This window comes from Erythranthe guttata, chromosome 11 (genome assembly GCF_056151865.1).
Source record: "Erythranthe guttata isolate IM_541 chromosome 11, IM_541, whole genome shotgun sequence".
NCBI classification, from domain to species: Eukaryota; Viridiplantae; Streptophyta; class Magnoliopsida; order Lamiales; family Phrymaceae; genus Erythranthe; species Erythranthe guttata.
Window position 1 is genome coordinate 1,272,800 of NC_142543.1, and position 14,362 is coordinate 1,287,161.

Here is a 14,362-nt window from a genome sequence, read left to right on the forward strand (position 1 = left end):
AATTAATTAATCAAGGTTATTTGTTCTTCGTGTGTTGTCTTGTTCACTTTGGTACGAGTGAAGTTAATTAAGGTTCACAATGAATGTAATTAGTTAAATCAAAGTCTTAATCAGAGATAATCTTTGAAAGACACACTATTATAGCTTTTGACAACTAATTTTATATCATGTCCGTTGTGTTTATGAGTTTTGTGTTTGGGGAAACCATGATTAGATGTGAGCATTATCTTGGTTTTCAATTTTCACATGTCACAATTAATATACATACACACACACTATAGTATTCATGAAAATAAAAGTTGTCGGCATAATAATCTGATTTACGAGATCCTACATCTGGTGAAATACACCATGTTGTCCGTTAATTTCCACATACACGTGAGTCTATGTGTGTGGATCATGGTGTAAAATAATATACTGTATCTCACTAAATGTAGGTTCTATAAAACCGACTTTCGTCGATGCAAATAAAAATAAAATCCCAATAGGCAATAACTAAACTTGACTTGAAAGCGATGGCAATCTTGTAATTTCGTTGAATTCTATATTGGGTCAACTTCTTTTTTGGGCCTTGACCAGTAAAATAGCACTGGACCAACCAATGGTGTGACTCGCAGCTTAGCCCAATTAAGAATAACAACTCAGCCCAGCCTGGAAATTAAAAGTTTTAGGGTAAATTACAGCCAACCCCTAAGATGAAATAAAATTACAAAAAGGTCCTTCATGTTTGGCTAATTACAAACAATTTTTCAACTATGATTCTTCTTACATGTCCAGCCCTACAATGTTAAATTTAGTAGAATCTTGTAAATTATGTAGAATATTCTTCAATTTGTACCCGTTTTACCCCATTCGAGCTCCACATTCTGAAACAAGATGATCGATCATGAGATGTGTCTCATCATGGTGCATCAAAAACTGTATTTTTAACACAAAACGAGTACGAACTAGAAAACATTCCGCATAATCGAAAAGTTTATGTTGAATTCGACACTATAAGAGTGAACGTGTAAAAAAAATCACAATTGAGGGGATAATTGTAATTATCCAAATATGAAAGTTTTTTTTTATATTAATTAAACATTATCTTAGGGAGTGATCGTAATTTACTCAAAATTTTAAACGTCCCACTGTTTTTTTTTTTTTTTACTTTTTTTTTCGGAAAAAAAAAAAATCGAACCAAAACCAAATTTATTTAGTAGTGAACCATATTTGGAAAATGTACATTAAAAAAAACACTAATTATGCAGCGTTGCATTCAGGAGGAAACCCTAGAGGAAATCGCTTAGCATCGGTGCAGTAGTTATAAATCATGTAATTCTTCTGCACCCATTTCAGTTTCTCCTCAGCCGTCGGATCCAGAATCTCCGACATCCACGGCCTGTTTTCGTCGGCGGAAGAAGCACACGACGATCCACCGCCAACTGTACAAGCATTCGCAGTGAAGTTTGTGTAGGTGGCGGTGAACGGAGCTTGGGTCCAGTCGGTCTTGATAAGCCCGCCTCTTGTCGCCCATTGGTCCGCATTCCATATGCTGGAATATAGCTTCATTCCCTGGTTTTTTGGGAATTTCACCATCTTCGTTTCCATGTTCTTGAATTCTCTTATTGGCGTGTTGTCCACCGAAAACCTATTTTAGAGAGAGATACAAACAATAAAATTTACCCCTGAAAAATCACGTGTGATTGGCATACTCGCATGTCCGGTGAAGTTTTGCCCGGAAATGACCGATTTCGTGATCGGTGCTCCAAATAATAGAGTTTGGTGGGCATTGTACAATTTTTTTAGTCTAGGGACAATGTGGAAAACATGTCAAAGTTCGAGGGGCAAAATGCCATTAACTCTAAAATAAAAAATAATGTTCGCCAAAAAACCCCATTTAGTATTCTTGTCGTTTTTCAGCAATGCAGAAGTATTAATTATCATTTTAGAAAAAAAAAACACATTAAAAAGATTTAAATAACCTTGATCATTTAATGATATAATAAGAGAGAGTTCATACTTAGAGTTGAATTAATAAAGTTAAAACTGGAAAAAATGCATTAAATGCGACATTGAAAATCTAAAACGACAGATAAATATAGAACAAAAATATTTTTTAAAAGAAAGTTCTTATATAACATATGGAGTAATGAATAATAATTAAGAAAAATCATGTGTTATTTCGAGCGGATAGAATACTCGATTTAGGACACAAACCCTTAAACGTTGTATTCGGGGTAAATTTACATTTTATTTCGGGATAACGACTATTTTGAGTATGAAAGTATTATTTGCTAAACAATAATATGTAAAGTTGGCTAGCAAATACAATAAACATAAAGATAAGGGTGTTGAATGCAATAAAACCAAAAAGAAAAGGACCCGGAAATAAATTCAGAATGGGGGTTAAGAAGCTATAAAAACAATTATAAGTGGGTTAAAATATAGAACTTACACAATAGTTTGGGGATTCCACAAAATAGAGAAAGTGTGAAAATCAGAAGTTGGATCAAACCACAAGTGAAACTGCTGCTCTCTCCCCCCTTTCCCCTCAGTGTACAAATTCGTATGCACGGTGTACGGCTCTCCGGTCGTATTCCCCAAGAACTCGAAATCGATTTCGTCGTGATTCGCCCCTTGCGACGACAACTATACGCACATTAATTTAACACAAAAAAATTCACTAATTTAATTTCATGCAAGAATTTTATATATAAATGGAAGAAAATATTTAATTTATTACATAATAAGCGGTGACGGTTCCGGCGGAGTTTCCGGGGACGAGCTTGATCTGCATGTCGATTTTGCCGAATAAATATTCGTTCTTGGATTCGAAGCCCGACCCGGAATCTTTGTCGAGGGATAGGGTTAGAAGCTCGCCATTGTTGAGAATCTTTCCTCTTTCTCCGCCCCATGTGATTTCGAAATCTTGGAAGTAGTTGTTGCCGGAAACCGCCATTGATGACGTCATTACAAGATGGAAGGTGATCAAGAAAGGGAATAGTCCGTTTCTTGAATACACAGAGGAGACCATTTTTTGTTTTGTTTTGTTTGTTGTGTAACTGATCAGCTGAGGGTGTAAGAATTATTTAAATACATATTTATGTTTTGCATTTATGTATGCATGAAAAGATGGTAGACACATTATAAAATAAATTAAATATTAAAAAATATATAATAAATAATAAAATGTGGCGTTTTTGTTTGGGGAGAAACTGACATCTGGAAATCATGGGACAATTGGTAGAAGAAGCAAAGTTGCGAACAGCTATATAGCCATATGCATGGAATAGATAAGCATTATATATATATATATATATATATATATATATATATATATATATATATATATATATATATATATATATATATAATGCTATATATATTACACCTGATAGACAAGAATATATAAAGGGCCTCGGAATTGGAAAATGTTGCATGCATGCATGTTTCTGCCGACTGGATTTTTCAATTTGGATCTATATTATATTCACTTCAATTAAAAAAAAATGATGAAATATATATACGGAAAATCCAGCTGTTCGAGCTCAAGTTTGAGCTCGATTTGTGTTCGATTTATTTTAAGTTCATTCGAACTCGACTCTATTATTTATTGGGTAAATTGCGGCCACTCCCTGAAGTGGGGTCAAATTATCAAACCCCCTTCTCATGTTTGGGTAATTGCAACCACCCCTCAACTATAAATTTTATTACATGCCCATCGGCCTTGTGTTGTCAAATTTAGAGAAATCTGCTAAATTATATGAAATATTTTTCAATTTGTACCCGTTTTACCCTATTCGAGATCCATTTTTTAAACAAGATGATTATAAGATGTGCCTCTTGAATTGTAAATATCAGATTGTGGTGAATCAGAAACTGTATTTTTGCACAAAACATGTACAAACTAGAGAACATTTTACGGAATCTAGAAAATTATGCTGAATTTGACACCATTTGAGTGGGAGTGTATATGAAAATTCATTGTTGAGGGGGTTGGCTGTAATTACCCAAACAAGATGGGTTTTTTTTCGCAATTTGACTTTACCTCAAGGGTGGCCCTAATTTACCCTTATTTATTAAACTAAGTTCAAACACATCATTAGAAGTTTGATCACAAATTTAAATGACATAGCAGAAATAATCAAACAACAAATTAAATTTTGCAAAAATAATTCATTCATCTGATTTCAAGCAAATTAAAAACTTACAGAAAATTTCCAACTAAGTAAAAAATATATATATACACAAAAATCAAAATTCAATGACTAATTAATTAATTAATCTTGCATTCAGGACCAGGTCCCTTAGGAAACCTCCATTTGTCCGTACAATAATCATACACCATATGATCCTTCTGCACCTTCTTCATCCTAGCCCTACTCCTCCTATCCAACTCCATTTTCAGCACGTTTTTCGTCGTGAAATCGGAATCACTACAAGACGAACTCCTCGTAAATCTCGACCAAAAACACGCGTCCACCGAATAATTTCTATACGAAGCCACAAAAGGTGCTAACGTCCAATTCGTTTTCACTCTGCCATGCTGAGTAGCCCACGCATCGGCGTTCCACAAACTCGAGAATATTCTCATCGGCTGGTTTTTCGGAAACGGTACGCCTAATCTCTCCGCATTCTTGTATTCCCTTATTGGTACATTGTCCACGTACCAACTAAGTAGTGACGAAAAAAGAAATCGTAACTTTTTTAAAGGGTACTTATTAGGGTTTATTGCAACTAGTAACCCTGTGTTATATCGAATTGTTAAAATACCATCATGTGTTATTTAATTGGCAAAAACCCCTATAAATTATAGGGGAATTTTGACAAGAAAATAGCATGTTGGGTAGTTTTTTTAATAATTCGATATAACAGAGGAGTACTAACTGCAATAAAATGTGTACTTATAAATGTAGAAGAAGTTATATGAATACTTACACAATGGATTTAGGGTTCCAAAGAATGGAGTAAGTATGGAAATCTTGAGTTGGATCAAACCATAGGAAGAATTGTTGCTCTCTATCACCCTTTCCTTGGGCGAAAACATTTGTGTGGACGGTGTACGGATTTCCACTCGAGTTCCCGAGAAACTCGAAATCTACCTCGTCGTGTTGGTCGCCGTGTGACGATAGCTGCCACGTCATCGTACATACATCGAAAGAATTAGCCCTAAATACTACAAAAAAAAACCTTGTATATATATTGGACAAAGTTTAATTGTATTGAGGAATTATTTTTCTTACGTAATAAGTTGTGATTGTGCCTGCGGAGTTTCCAGGAACGAGCTTGATTTGCATGTCGATTTTACCGAAAAGTAATTCTTTTCTGGATTGGAAACCGGATCCGGATATTTTAGAGAGGGAGAGTGTGAGGAGTTCGCCCCGTTCGAGAATACTGGCTTGTGGCTCGCCCCATGCTATTATGAATTGCTTGTAGAATGTTCCGTTTTCGTCCTCTGGTTTTGGGCGGGTGGTTATGTTTGGATTGCTGTTAAGAGTGATTGTCACGCAATTAAATTACAATTTGCAACACTCTATATATATTGAAATGGTTTCTTATGTTTGAAGTTTTGTTGAAATCTCCTATATAGTTTTCATTATTCATATATAATCTTTCTAGCAGTAACGAAGCAAGGATTTTATGTTCGCATAGGCCATAAAATATACAGATTGGTCATAAAATAACAAAAATTATAGATAAAATACTAGAAGTGGAGGGGGGGCCATGGCCCCCGTTACCCCTATGCTGGCTCGTACCTTATTATGGTTTCTTGAGTACGCCGAGCCGTGGAGATTGTTTGTGAAATGAGGACGTCCAACTGCAATATATCATTCAATCAAACACGTGTAGTTGCGAAATATGTATTATCGTACATGTACGAGATATATACGTATGCATGTATTTATACACGTATAGTTGCGAAAGAAGGTAATAGAGAAAAAGGGAGGGAAACCTTGAAGACAAAGATGGCAGAAAAGACGATGAAACCCAAGTAGGGGACGAACTTGCTCGATCGAGGTTGGTGGGAGTTCCGAATTGGTGGCATAATACCGACTGATCTTCGTCCGAAATTAATACGCAGAGCATTATAATTTTCTTTAATTTGTTTCAATCTTCATTACCATGATTTCTTATGTTCGTTAATTTTCTTGTTTGTAAACTCGTATGTTTGTTTCTAATTTTGTTTGTTTGTTTCTTGTCTGAATGGTAACCGGTGGTCATCCACAAGTCTTGGATTGTTCAATGCTTTGTTACAAAATGGATGGCAGTAAAAATATGTGGTTAGATACTTACAAATTTAGGATTAACTCCTTAATTAATTAATTAGTTATTAATCATAAATAGGAAAGTTTTATATGACTTGAACTCAATTACAGAATTACTAAGCTAATAATGTATTGATTGGAAAGCAAGTCTTTAAATTTACTACATAAATCACACTAATTTGATGTCAATGTGCACCGATAAACCTACACTCTTGTATAATATCGAATTTTGATCAATTGATATAAATTCACTTACTCCAACCACCGCTAGGTCATTCCTTGCGGGACTAAACTAACTATATCATAGTGTTAACAATGTAAATGGTATCAAATTTGATTTTTTTTTTTTTTTTTGAAGTATCAAAATTGATTTTCAATAATCTAACAATTATCATAATTTAATATTATAACAAGTTCGTCTCTTTTCTTTTTTTAGTGACTACCTACAAAATATTTAGCCCCCCTTTAGAGAGTGTTGTTCTTTTTTTTCTTTTTTACCTTGAGATAAAATCTCAATTTTTGTATCAATAACCTAAATTATATAAATAAATAAATAAATAATAAAATGAGTGACAGCTTGGAATTATCGAATAAACGCGGTAAGAGAAGAACAAAATTCCCTCCATTTATGAACACTATTAGTTACTTAGTAACAGAAAAAAATTCCTATAATCCAGACAAGAACCTTTCAAAACCGCGTGTACGTTATATATAGTTATATATATATATATATATTTCTCCACCTATAAAAAAGATTATCTCACACACTTCTTACACTCACTCAGTAATCACCATTTTCACTACCAAAGGAAAAGAAAAGAAATTCCAAAATGGCATCAAATAATTATTCCCTAATAATAGCATCACTAATACCAATTCTTATGACCAGTTTCGTTTCCGCCTCGAATAATTTCTACCAAGATTTCGACCTAACATGGGGAGAAGGCCGTTCGAAAATCCTCAACAATGGAGATTCTCTCACACTCTCCCTCGACAAAGCCTCAGGCTCCGGTTTCCAATCCAAGAATCAGTACCTTTTCGGTAAAATCGACATGCAGATCAAATTAGTCCCCGGTAATTCGGCTGGCACAGTCACCGCCTACTACGTAAGTCGACATTTTTCCTGGATTTTTGTTATGAATAATATAAATTAAATTTCTCGACATTTTTCTTTTGGTTGCAGTTATCGTCACAGGGGGTAACGCACGATGAGATAGATTTCGAGTTCTTGGGGAATCTAAGTGGTGACCCTTATATTGTACACACTAATGTTTTCAGCCAAGGGAAGGGTAATCGAGAACAGCAATTTTACCTTTGGTTTGATCCAACGGCAGATTTCCACACCTATTCCATCCTTTGGAATCCCCACAGAATCATGTTAGTACTATTTTTTTTTATGTTTTTTTTTGTATAACAAAATGCACATCGCCCCCTATAAATTCCCAGATTCGCACTTTACACCCCTTTAAAATATTGCTCAGGTTGAAATTTGCCCCGAAATCCAATTTCCGGTGGGCAACGTGCAACTAAATAACATTTTATAGGGGCATCGTCCAACAAAAATAACATTTTATAGGGGCATCGTCCAACGAAAATAACATTTTAAAGGGGCAACATGCAAAAGAAAAAACATTCTAAAGGGGCAACGTGCAATGAAGATAATATTTAGAGGGGCAAAATGAAAAAAAAAACACATTTTAAAGCTCAGTTCCGGTGAATAACTATCAAAATTCACAAAATAGCATTTTGAAGGGGGGCGCTCAGTTGTTTTGATTTTCGAGGGGGGAAAGTGCGAAAATTGAAAATTTATAGGGGGTGAAGTGCAATTTGTCCATTTTCGTATATTATTCGAGAAATTTTCAAGATTTTTTCAGTAGCTGATATATGTATATATATGCAGATTTTCAGTAGATGGAACACCAATAAGAGAATTCAAGAATGCAGAGTCAGTAGGAGTACCGTACCCGAAAAGCCAGCCAATGAGAATATACTCGAGCCTGTGGAATGCCGATGACTGGGCGACGAGAGGTGGACTCATCAAGACAGACTGGGCCCAGGCTCCGTTCACCGCTTCTTACAGAAACTTCGAAGCAGTTGCATGTGTTTGGTCCCCATTCGACGGCTTTTCTACCTGCAATTCTAAGTCTAGTCCAAACAGTATCGATGCATGGCTAAACGAAGAATTAGATTCCACAAATCAAGAAAGATTAAAATGGGTTCAGCATCATTACATGATTTATAATTACTGCACCGATGCGAAGAGGTTTCCGCTAGGTTTCCCTCCAGAATGCGCTGTCAACACTACATAATCATGAACAGATTACAGAAGAAACTAGCAATTCGAGTCAAATAATTCTTAGGCATATTCTTTCATGACGAGTTTATACAATTCATTGATTTATTTCTCTACTTTTTCATGCATTCGTTCGACATATTTAGGTCACGAGTACCAATAATCAAGAAAAATCGAAAGATTTAGACATGATATATAGAATTGTTTCCAAAAACTCTATCAGTTTCTGGAAAATTCCGAAAGCTTAGCAGCAAATCAGAAGAATGAATCTCAGCAAAAAAGTTGAAATAAAAAATAAAAATAAAACAGAGGGGAAAATCATTACAATAGAAGATCAAATTAAGAATACAAGTGTCAGAAGAATTCATTTTCTCCACAAGTCAACATCGATAAATCCTAAACGAATGGAAAAATACTTACCAAACATGTTCAGACATACATACATACACACGGAAGTAAAGCAACAAATCAAGCTGATCACGAGCGTTAATAATAACCAAACAAACTTACTGTACAGGCAGCAACTGTACATAAAATCATCGAATTTCGACAGAATACATAAATATATTCTCGCACAAGCCGAGTTGTTATTCATCGTCGAGCTCCACAATACGAGCCCTCCTTTCAGCAGCTTTCTTCCTGATAAAGATTCCCCACCTCATAGCAGCCTTGATCTTCAGCCAACCAGCCACAGCCTTACCTGAACGAGCTCTATCCTCACCAAAACTGAAACCAGGAGAAGGTGAAGGCATGTACGAAGGAAAGCTAAATCCATCTTCGGGCCCACTAACCGAGGCATTATTGCCTCCCATGCTGAAAAGCCGAAGCAAGTGCTGCATGTCTTCGTTCTCGAGCATTTCGTGACTTCTCATGCGAATCTCGTCTTCAGACAAAAAGTCGTCGATGCCCTTGTTGTTGTGGTTGGTTGACCAGTCTTCGAGGGGACTGAGGGCAAGTCCGACCTTGTTGTCATATGTTGTAGGATCTTGGATTTGGTTGGTATGGTCGATCGGCTGGTTGTTATGGGTGAAAGAGGATAGTTCGAAATGGTTGCGAGAATTGGAGTTTATAAGCTGAGATTGGGTGGAATATCTTGCTGTTAAATCGTCGTTGTAGCCCAAACCTGGTTCAAGAACGAGGTGTAAAGTTATACAGAAGCTGGGAAATAAAGCCATGTTCATGAACATAAAACTAAAACCTCGTTTGGGAATTATGATAGGACTTGATAGACAATATAAGACTAAAAAGAATGAAAAAAAGGGTTCGATTTTAAATAAGCATATGAAGGATATTTAGTCCAAATTTTATCCCAGTTATTACACAATCCTATGAAGGATACTACCCATGCAAGGATTGTCAAATCGCTAATACTAAACATAAGATAATCAATCAGATATTCCATTATCCTGGACAATGTAAGCTAATTCAACCAATCTACTTAATCCCATCAACATTCCCAAACGAGGCATAAGGGGTCGGCAACGGCTACACATTTAACAGCTGAAAGTCCAGTTACTTAGCAGAGTCGTGAAGGAAAAATGAAAAAGAAAAAACTGAAAATAAATTGATACGCGAAAAGGAGAACGAAGAGGAAGAATGCAGGGAACAATTGTTTATAAACAAGACTAAAATTAAAGTGAAACTATACCATTAGATATGCAGATTTTTTTACCCGTTTTTAGGAATAAAAAATGATTATATGATGCTCACCTCCAATTAGCAAGCTCTGATCAACTGGTGAAGGTTCAGAGGGAACTGACAGTGGCAATCTCTGTGGTAGAAGATGGTTATCTACTGAGTGAGGAGAATAATCAACCTGCCCTAAAATAAAATCGCTTCTTGATGTGCTGGAATTCGAAATTTGCTTCAAATTTAAGAGTGATTTTCCGTCGTACTCCACAACTTGACTCCAGTTTTCATATGCTTTCTTCACCCAGCTATCCACATAACCCTACACATATAATTGATTTAATGCATCCATTATGTACTAGCAAGCAAGTCAAACGTTCATCTGAAGAAAATGTGATTTTGTTTTCAGCAATTGACACAGCCTAAAGAGAAATCATTCGCTAATTACGCAAGTAAATTAGATACATATGCAAGGAGATAAATTCCACCACCGGGACTTAAAAAAGTAACAGAGAGGTCAATGCTGATAAGACATGTCTACAAAAAAAAAATCAAGAATTATTTAATACCATCAACAGAGGATTTTTTTAAGCCACAAACAGAACCTGCTTTTGTTGTTTAATTAACGAAAAATCCAACTCAACCCATATTTAACCAATATTAACGAAAATGATGCATATAAAAGCGTATCTAGAAGTCCCTCAAATTGCAACAAAGAACCAAAATTTTTAAACCATGGATAAGTACTGGCCTACCTTCTGGCTGTCAGAAAGTGAATCTGCTGGATAATATTGATCATTAGCTATGAGGCCACTCAGCTCGTATATATTATTAAAAACAACACCCACATTTCGAGCGTCATCGGGGTAATATACATAAAGCTTCCCGCTCAAGACACAAGTCTTCGCATGCTCTATGAGAGCCTCCCACATCTTATTCGACATACCACTTCCGAGAATCTGCCAAAACCAGACATCAAAGTCAGATTATTAAAAAGTCAAAAAGAACTTCAAAAAATAGAAACAATTCGCAAAAACTTACAGTCCTCAATTTCTGAGAGTCCCTGACCACAAGCCGAAGGAAGTCCTCCACACTATATATGCCTGCATTATTAAGCCTCTTATGAAATGATCCATCTTTCCCAATCTTCTCCAATCTCCATACTTCATCATTGAGAGCGGGTGGATAATGTTTCTTGTACACTGTCGGAAGTAAATACACTTCAATAAATAATTCAAGAAGGTAAGGACGTGCAGTGCCGTACACACATTGGACAGACACACGGGCTAGTGTGGCATGAACACACAACGACAGGGTTTAACCAGTATACTTGAAAGATTTGTATTAACAAAAAGTGCATCAAGTTAGCTTCAATTTCATAGTTTGAAATTATTGGTGATTGCCACTTGTAATATATCATATTTTTCACACATATTAATTCATTTACATCAGTTATTCATCTCTGTACTTCATCAGTTTCCAGATTGACATGTTCAAACTTGTTCATCCAAATTTATCCAAATATTTTCTAACGCAATCTCAGTTACCACCATATATAAATTAGTCATGCATTATAGACGAGGACCAAGAAATATAAACATAAGTCATAAAGTTGCATACATTCCCCACGGTGATCTTTCACAACAAACGCTTCCGTCTTCCCTTCACGGATGCGTACACCCTCACAGTATCCCGATGCAACTTTCAGACCAAGTCTGAACTTTCTGCTTCTTATCCAACTCGAATTATCTGTAAAGGTGAGATCTCCAACAGTTCCAACACCTTCCTTGAGGGTGACTATTAAATCCCCAGTCAAAAGAGGTCGCTTTCCCTCACGTTCTTTCACGAGATGGCTATCAAACTCTTCTTGACTCCACCCTTCTTCGTCTTCATTGTTGAAGTCACCTTCCAGAACAACTACATCCAGCTTCACAGAAGATTCTGGTCCAGATGTTACAGCACGGCCTGTGTTTGCATCTATTAATACAACATGAATAGCGGCACCCTGTTCTCCCTCTACTTTCCCTCCGGTGAAAAGTGGAAAGGAGAGCCTTGACTTGAAGTGAAGCTGCAAGTTTCTGCCACCTGGCCCATCGATACGTTTAGGAGATGACCTGGAATTTTAGAGTCTTAGGAACAAGCGCAGATTAAATAAATAAATAAATAAATAAAAGTTGTGCAAACTACTAATATATGTTGTTTGTGGTTTTTTTTTCTAAAATCTATTCAATTTCTAGATATATGGCCAAATCAACCTGTCGAGAGTTCTACACAGCCCTTATAACAATAGAACTAAATGATCCCATCAGAGATTTAAAATATATATCAACTTGAAGGATCAACATAATAAAATGAGCTTTTAAACATTACAAATCCATTCAATTTCAGGTGTTAGTTATGAAATAAAGTATCAAACCTTCCTTCAAGTCTGGCAGGGCCCAACTTAGCCAAAGCTCGTTCAACTTCTTCACTAACCTATTCAAGAAAAAAGTTATAAATAAGACAGTGTTCGCATATAAGTTCATAATTAGTATGTGCATGACAGAACAAGCAAATACTACAACATAATTGACAAGGAATTTATCGTTACCACTCTTCGGAGAATTGGTTCCAAGGATGAGCAAAGCTTTTGGAGGCTATCCACCTTAAGAGCTTCCACAATAACGCTGCATAAAACACAATAATTCATCACATAATCAGAATCTTTAATCCTTTTAGCATCATACAAGTATAAATCTATATCATTGAGGAGTGTGGACGGACAAGACGGAAGTTCAAATTTACACGAAACAGCACATAAGTTTTTATACATCTTGAAAATGAAATCCAATGCCCGTGAAAAACACTAAATACGTAACATCTTGATACAGCCACCGTTTCCTTCTGCATTACTTTTCACTCTTTGCAAATTTCAAAAGAATTCAACTAAGTGACAGAGACCCAACTGCAATAATTCACCGCAAATTAAGCGGACAAATATTCGCTCGTGGCTTGTCATTTCTAAGTACCCAAAACTCAAGCATCTTCTTTTCAAAAAATATACAAATTTCATTCAAACTCAGCAAAGAAAACTGACGAAACTTGGTGATTCAGTTACCTAGCTAGAGCCGGTCTTTTTCTCTCCGACTCCTGCTTCTCTTCATCATCCCCACCTTCCAAACTCCTTTTCCCTCTACCTTTCATTGAGTTTGTCCTTTCCATGTACCTTGTCTGCATTTTATATCTTCCAAAACACCAAAGAAACACAAAAATAAGCCAATAAACCATAAACCCATCAAAACAGAAGAACCCCCATAACAAAAGGACAACAGATATCTAAATTAAGTCAAAACAGATCTCAATCAAAAAAAAAACCCTCTCTTTTTACCTAGATCCTACAAAATACACCAACCAACACAAAACGAAAACCCAAAACCCATCTCCCCCTAATCAAATTACACTTAAAACTAAAATTACCTGATGAGCAGCTGAGCTGCGGCGGAGCAGAAAGTGTACGGCGGCTGCTAACACGATTTTATTTAAGGGTTTCTTTCGTGGGTATGTGCGAGAGATACAAGGAGTTGGTGACTTTGGACGGCGATTGTGACTAAATCGCCGGCGGCAAAGAACTGCGATTTTGCTGTACAGGATAAAGAAGGAGAGTTGCAGATCTTTTTGGGTTTCGGCGATTGCTTTTTTACTGATGAAAACTGAAAAGTATATTTAATAAACAGCGATTGTATTGTTGCTGCTGATTTTTTTATATATAGTTTATCACTCTCTAAATCCTCGGCAGCTATTCGGATGGGGTTTCCACTTTGAGGGGTGGGGTAGGGGGGTGGGGGTGGGGGTGGTGGGGGTGCAGTAGGGAAGACAAGAGCCGTACGATTTGCAGAATGTGACGCCCAATCAGCTTACCTCAATGACGTCAGCTTTTGTCAAAACATGATACGACGTCGTTGTATGCAAACGTCGTCGCTTTTGAATGAAAAAATAAGTCAATTATATTGCTCATGTATTCTTTACTAATTAGGTTGGAATTATTATAATAGGTTAAATTACTACTACACCCCTGAGATATGGTCAAATTACAAAAAAACCCTCATGTTTGGGTAATTACAACCACACAGCTCAACTATAAATCTTCTTACACATCCACATTTGCGGTTTCAAATTTAGTGGAATATTCTAGATTATATGAAATATTCTCAAT

The 14,362-nt window shown here is 36.2% G+C and overlaps 4 protein-coding genes across 4 annotated transcripts; 1 reads left to right on the forward strand and 3 right to left on the reverse strand.

Annotated features, from left to right (window-relative positions):
* Positions 1-1,174: 1,174 nt before the first annotated feature.
* On the reverse strand, positions 1,175-3,080 carry LOC105976527 (putative xyloglucan endotransglucosylase/hydrolase protein 23). Its single transcript, XM_013001763.2, has 3 exons — positions 2,726-3,080; positions 2,438-2,631; positions 1,175-1,630 (listed from the first exon to the last, which is right to left on the reverse strand). Exons 1-3 carry the CDS (start codon positions 3,014-3,016, stop codon positions 1,243-1,245), a joined length of 873 nt encoding a protein of 290 aa, XP_012857217.2. The 5' UTR covers positions 3,017-3,080; the 3' UTR covers positions 1,175-1,242.
* A 1,058-nt stretch (positions 3,081-4,138) lies between these two features.
* Positions 4,139-6,228, reverse strand: LOC105976528 (xyloglucan endotransglucosylase protein 7). Its single transcript, XM_013001764.2, has 5 exons — positions 5,936-6,228; positions 5,739-5,800; positions 5,226-5,469; positions 4,921-5,114; positions 4,139-4,655 (listed from the first exon to the last, which is right to left on the reverse strand). Exons 1-5 carry the CDS (start codon positions 6,026-6,028, stop codon positions 4,259-4,261), a joined length of 990 nt encoding a protein of 329 aa, XP_012857218.2. The 5' UTR covers positions 6,029-6,228; the 3' UTR covers positions 4,139-4,258.
* Positions 6,229-7,007: 779 nt separating this feature from the next.
* Positions 7,008-8,733, forward strand: LOC105976626 (putative xyloglucan endotransglucosylase/hydrolase protein 23). The gene is made up of 3 exons (XM_013001877.2): positions 7,008-7,354; positions 7,432-7,625; positions 8,149-8,733. Exons 1-3 carry the CDS (start codon positions 7,079-7,081, stop codon positions 8,555-8,557), a joined length of 879 nt encoding a protein of 292 aa, XP_012857331.2. The 5' UTR covers positions 7,008-7,078; the 3' UTR covers positions 8,558-8,733.
* Positions 8,734-8,842: 109 nt separating this feature from the next.
* On the reverse strand, positions 8,843-14,104 carry LOC105976625 (calmodulin-binding protein 60 B). The gene is made up of 9 exons (XM_013001876.2): positions 13,627-14,104; positions 13,268-13,393; positions 12,761-12,836; positions 12,587-12,645; positions 11,791-12,284; positions 11,212-11,372; positions 10,926-11,129; positions 10,252-10,492; positions 8,843-9,664 (listed from the first exon to the last, which is right to left on the reverse strand). The coding sequence occupies exons 2-9, from the start codon at positions 13,384-13,386 to the stop codon at positions 9,129-9,131; spliced, it is 1,890 nt and encodes a 629-aa protein (XP_012857330.2). The 5' UTR covers positions 13,387-13,393; positions 13,627-14,104; the 3' UTR covers positions 8,843-9,128.
* Between the last annotated feature and the right edge of the window lie 258 nt (positions 14,105-14,362).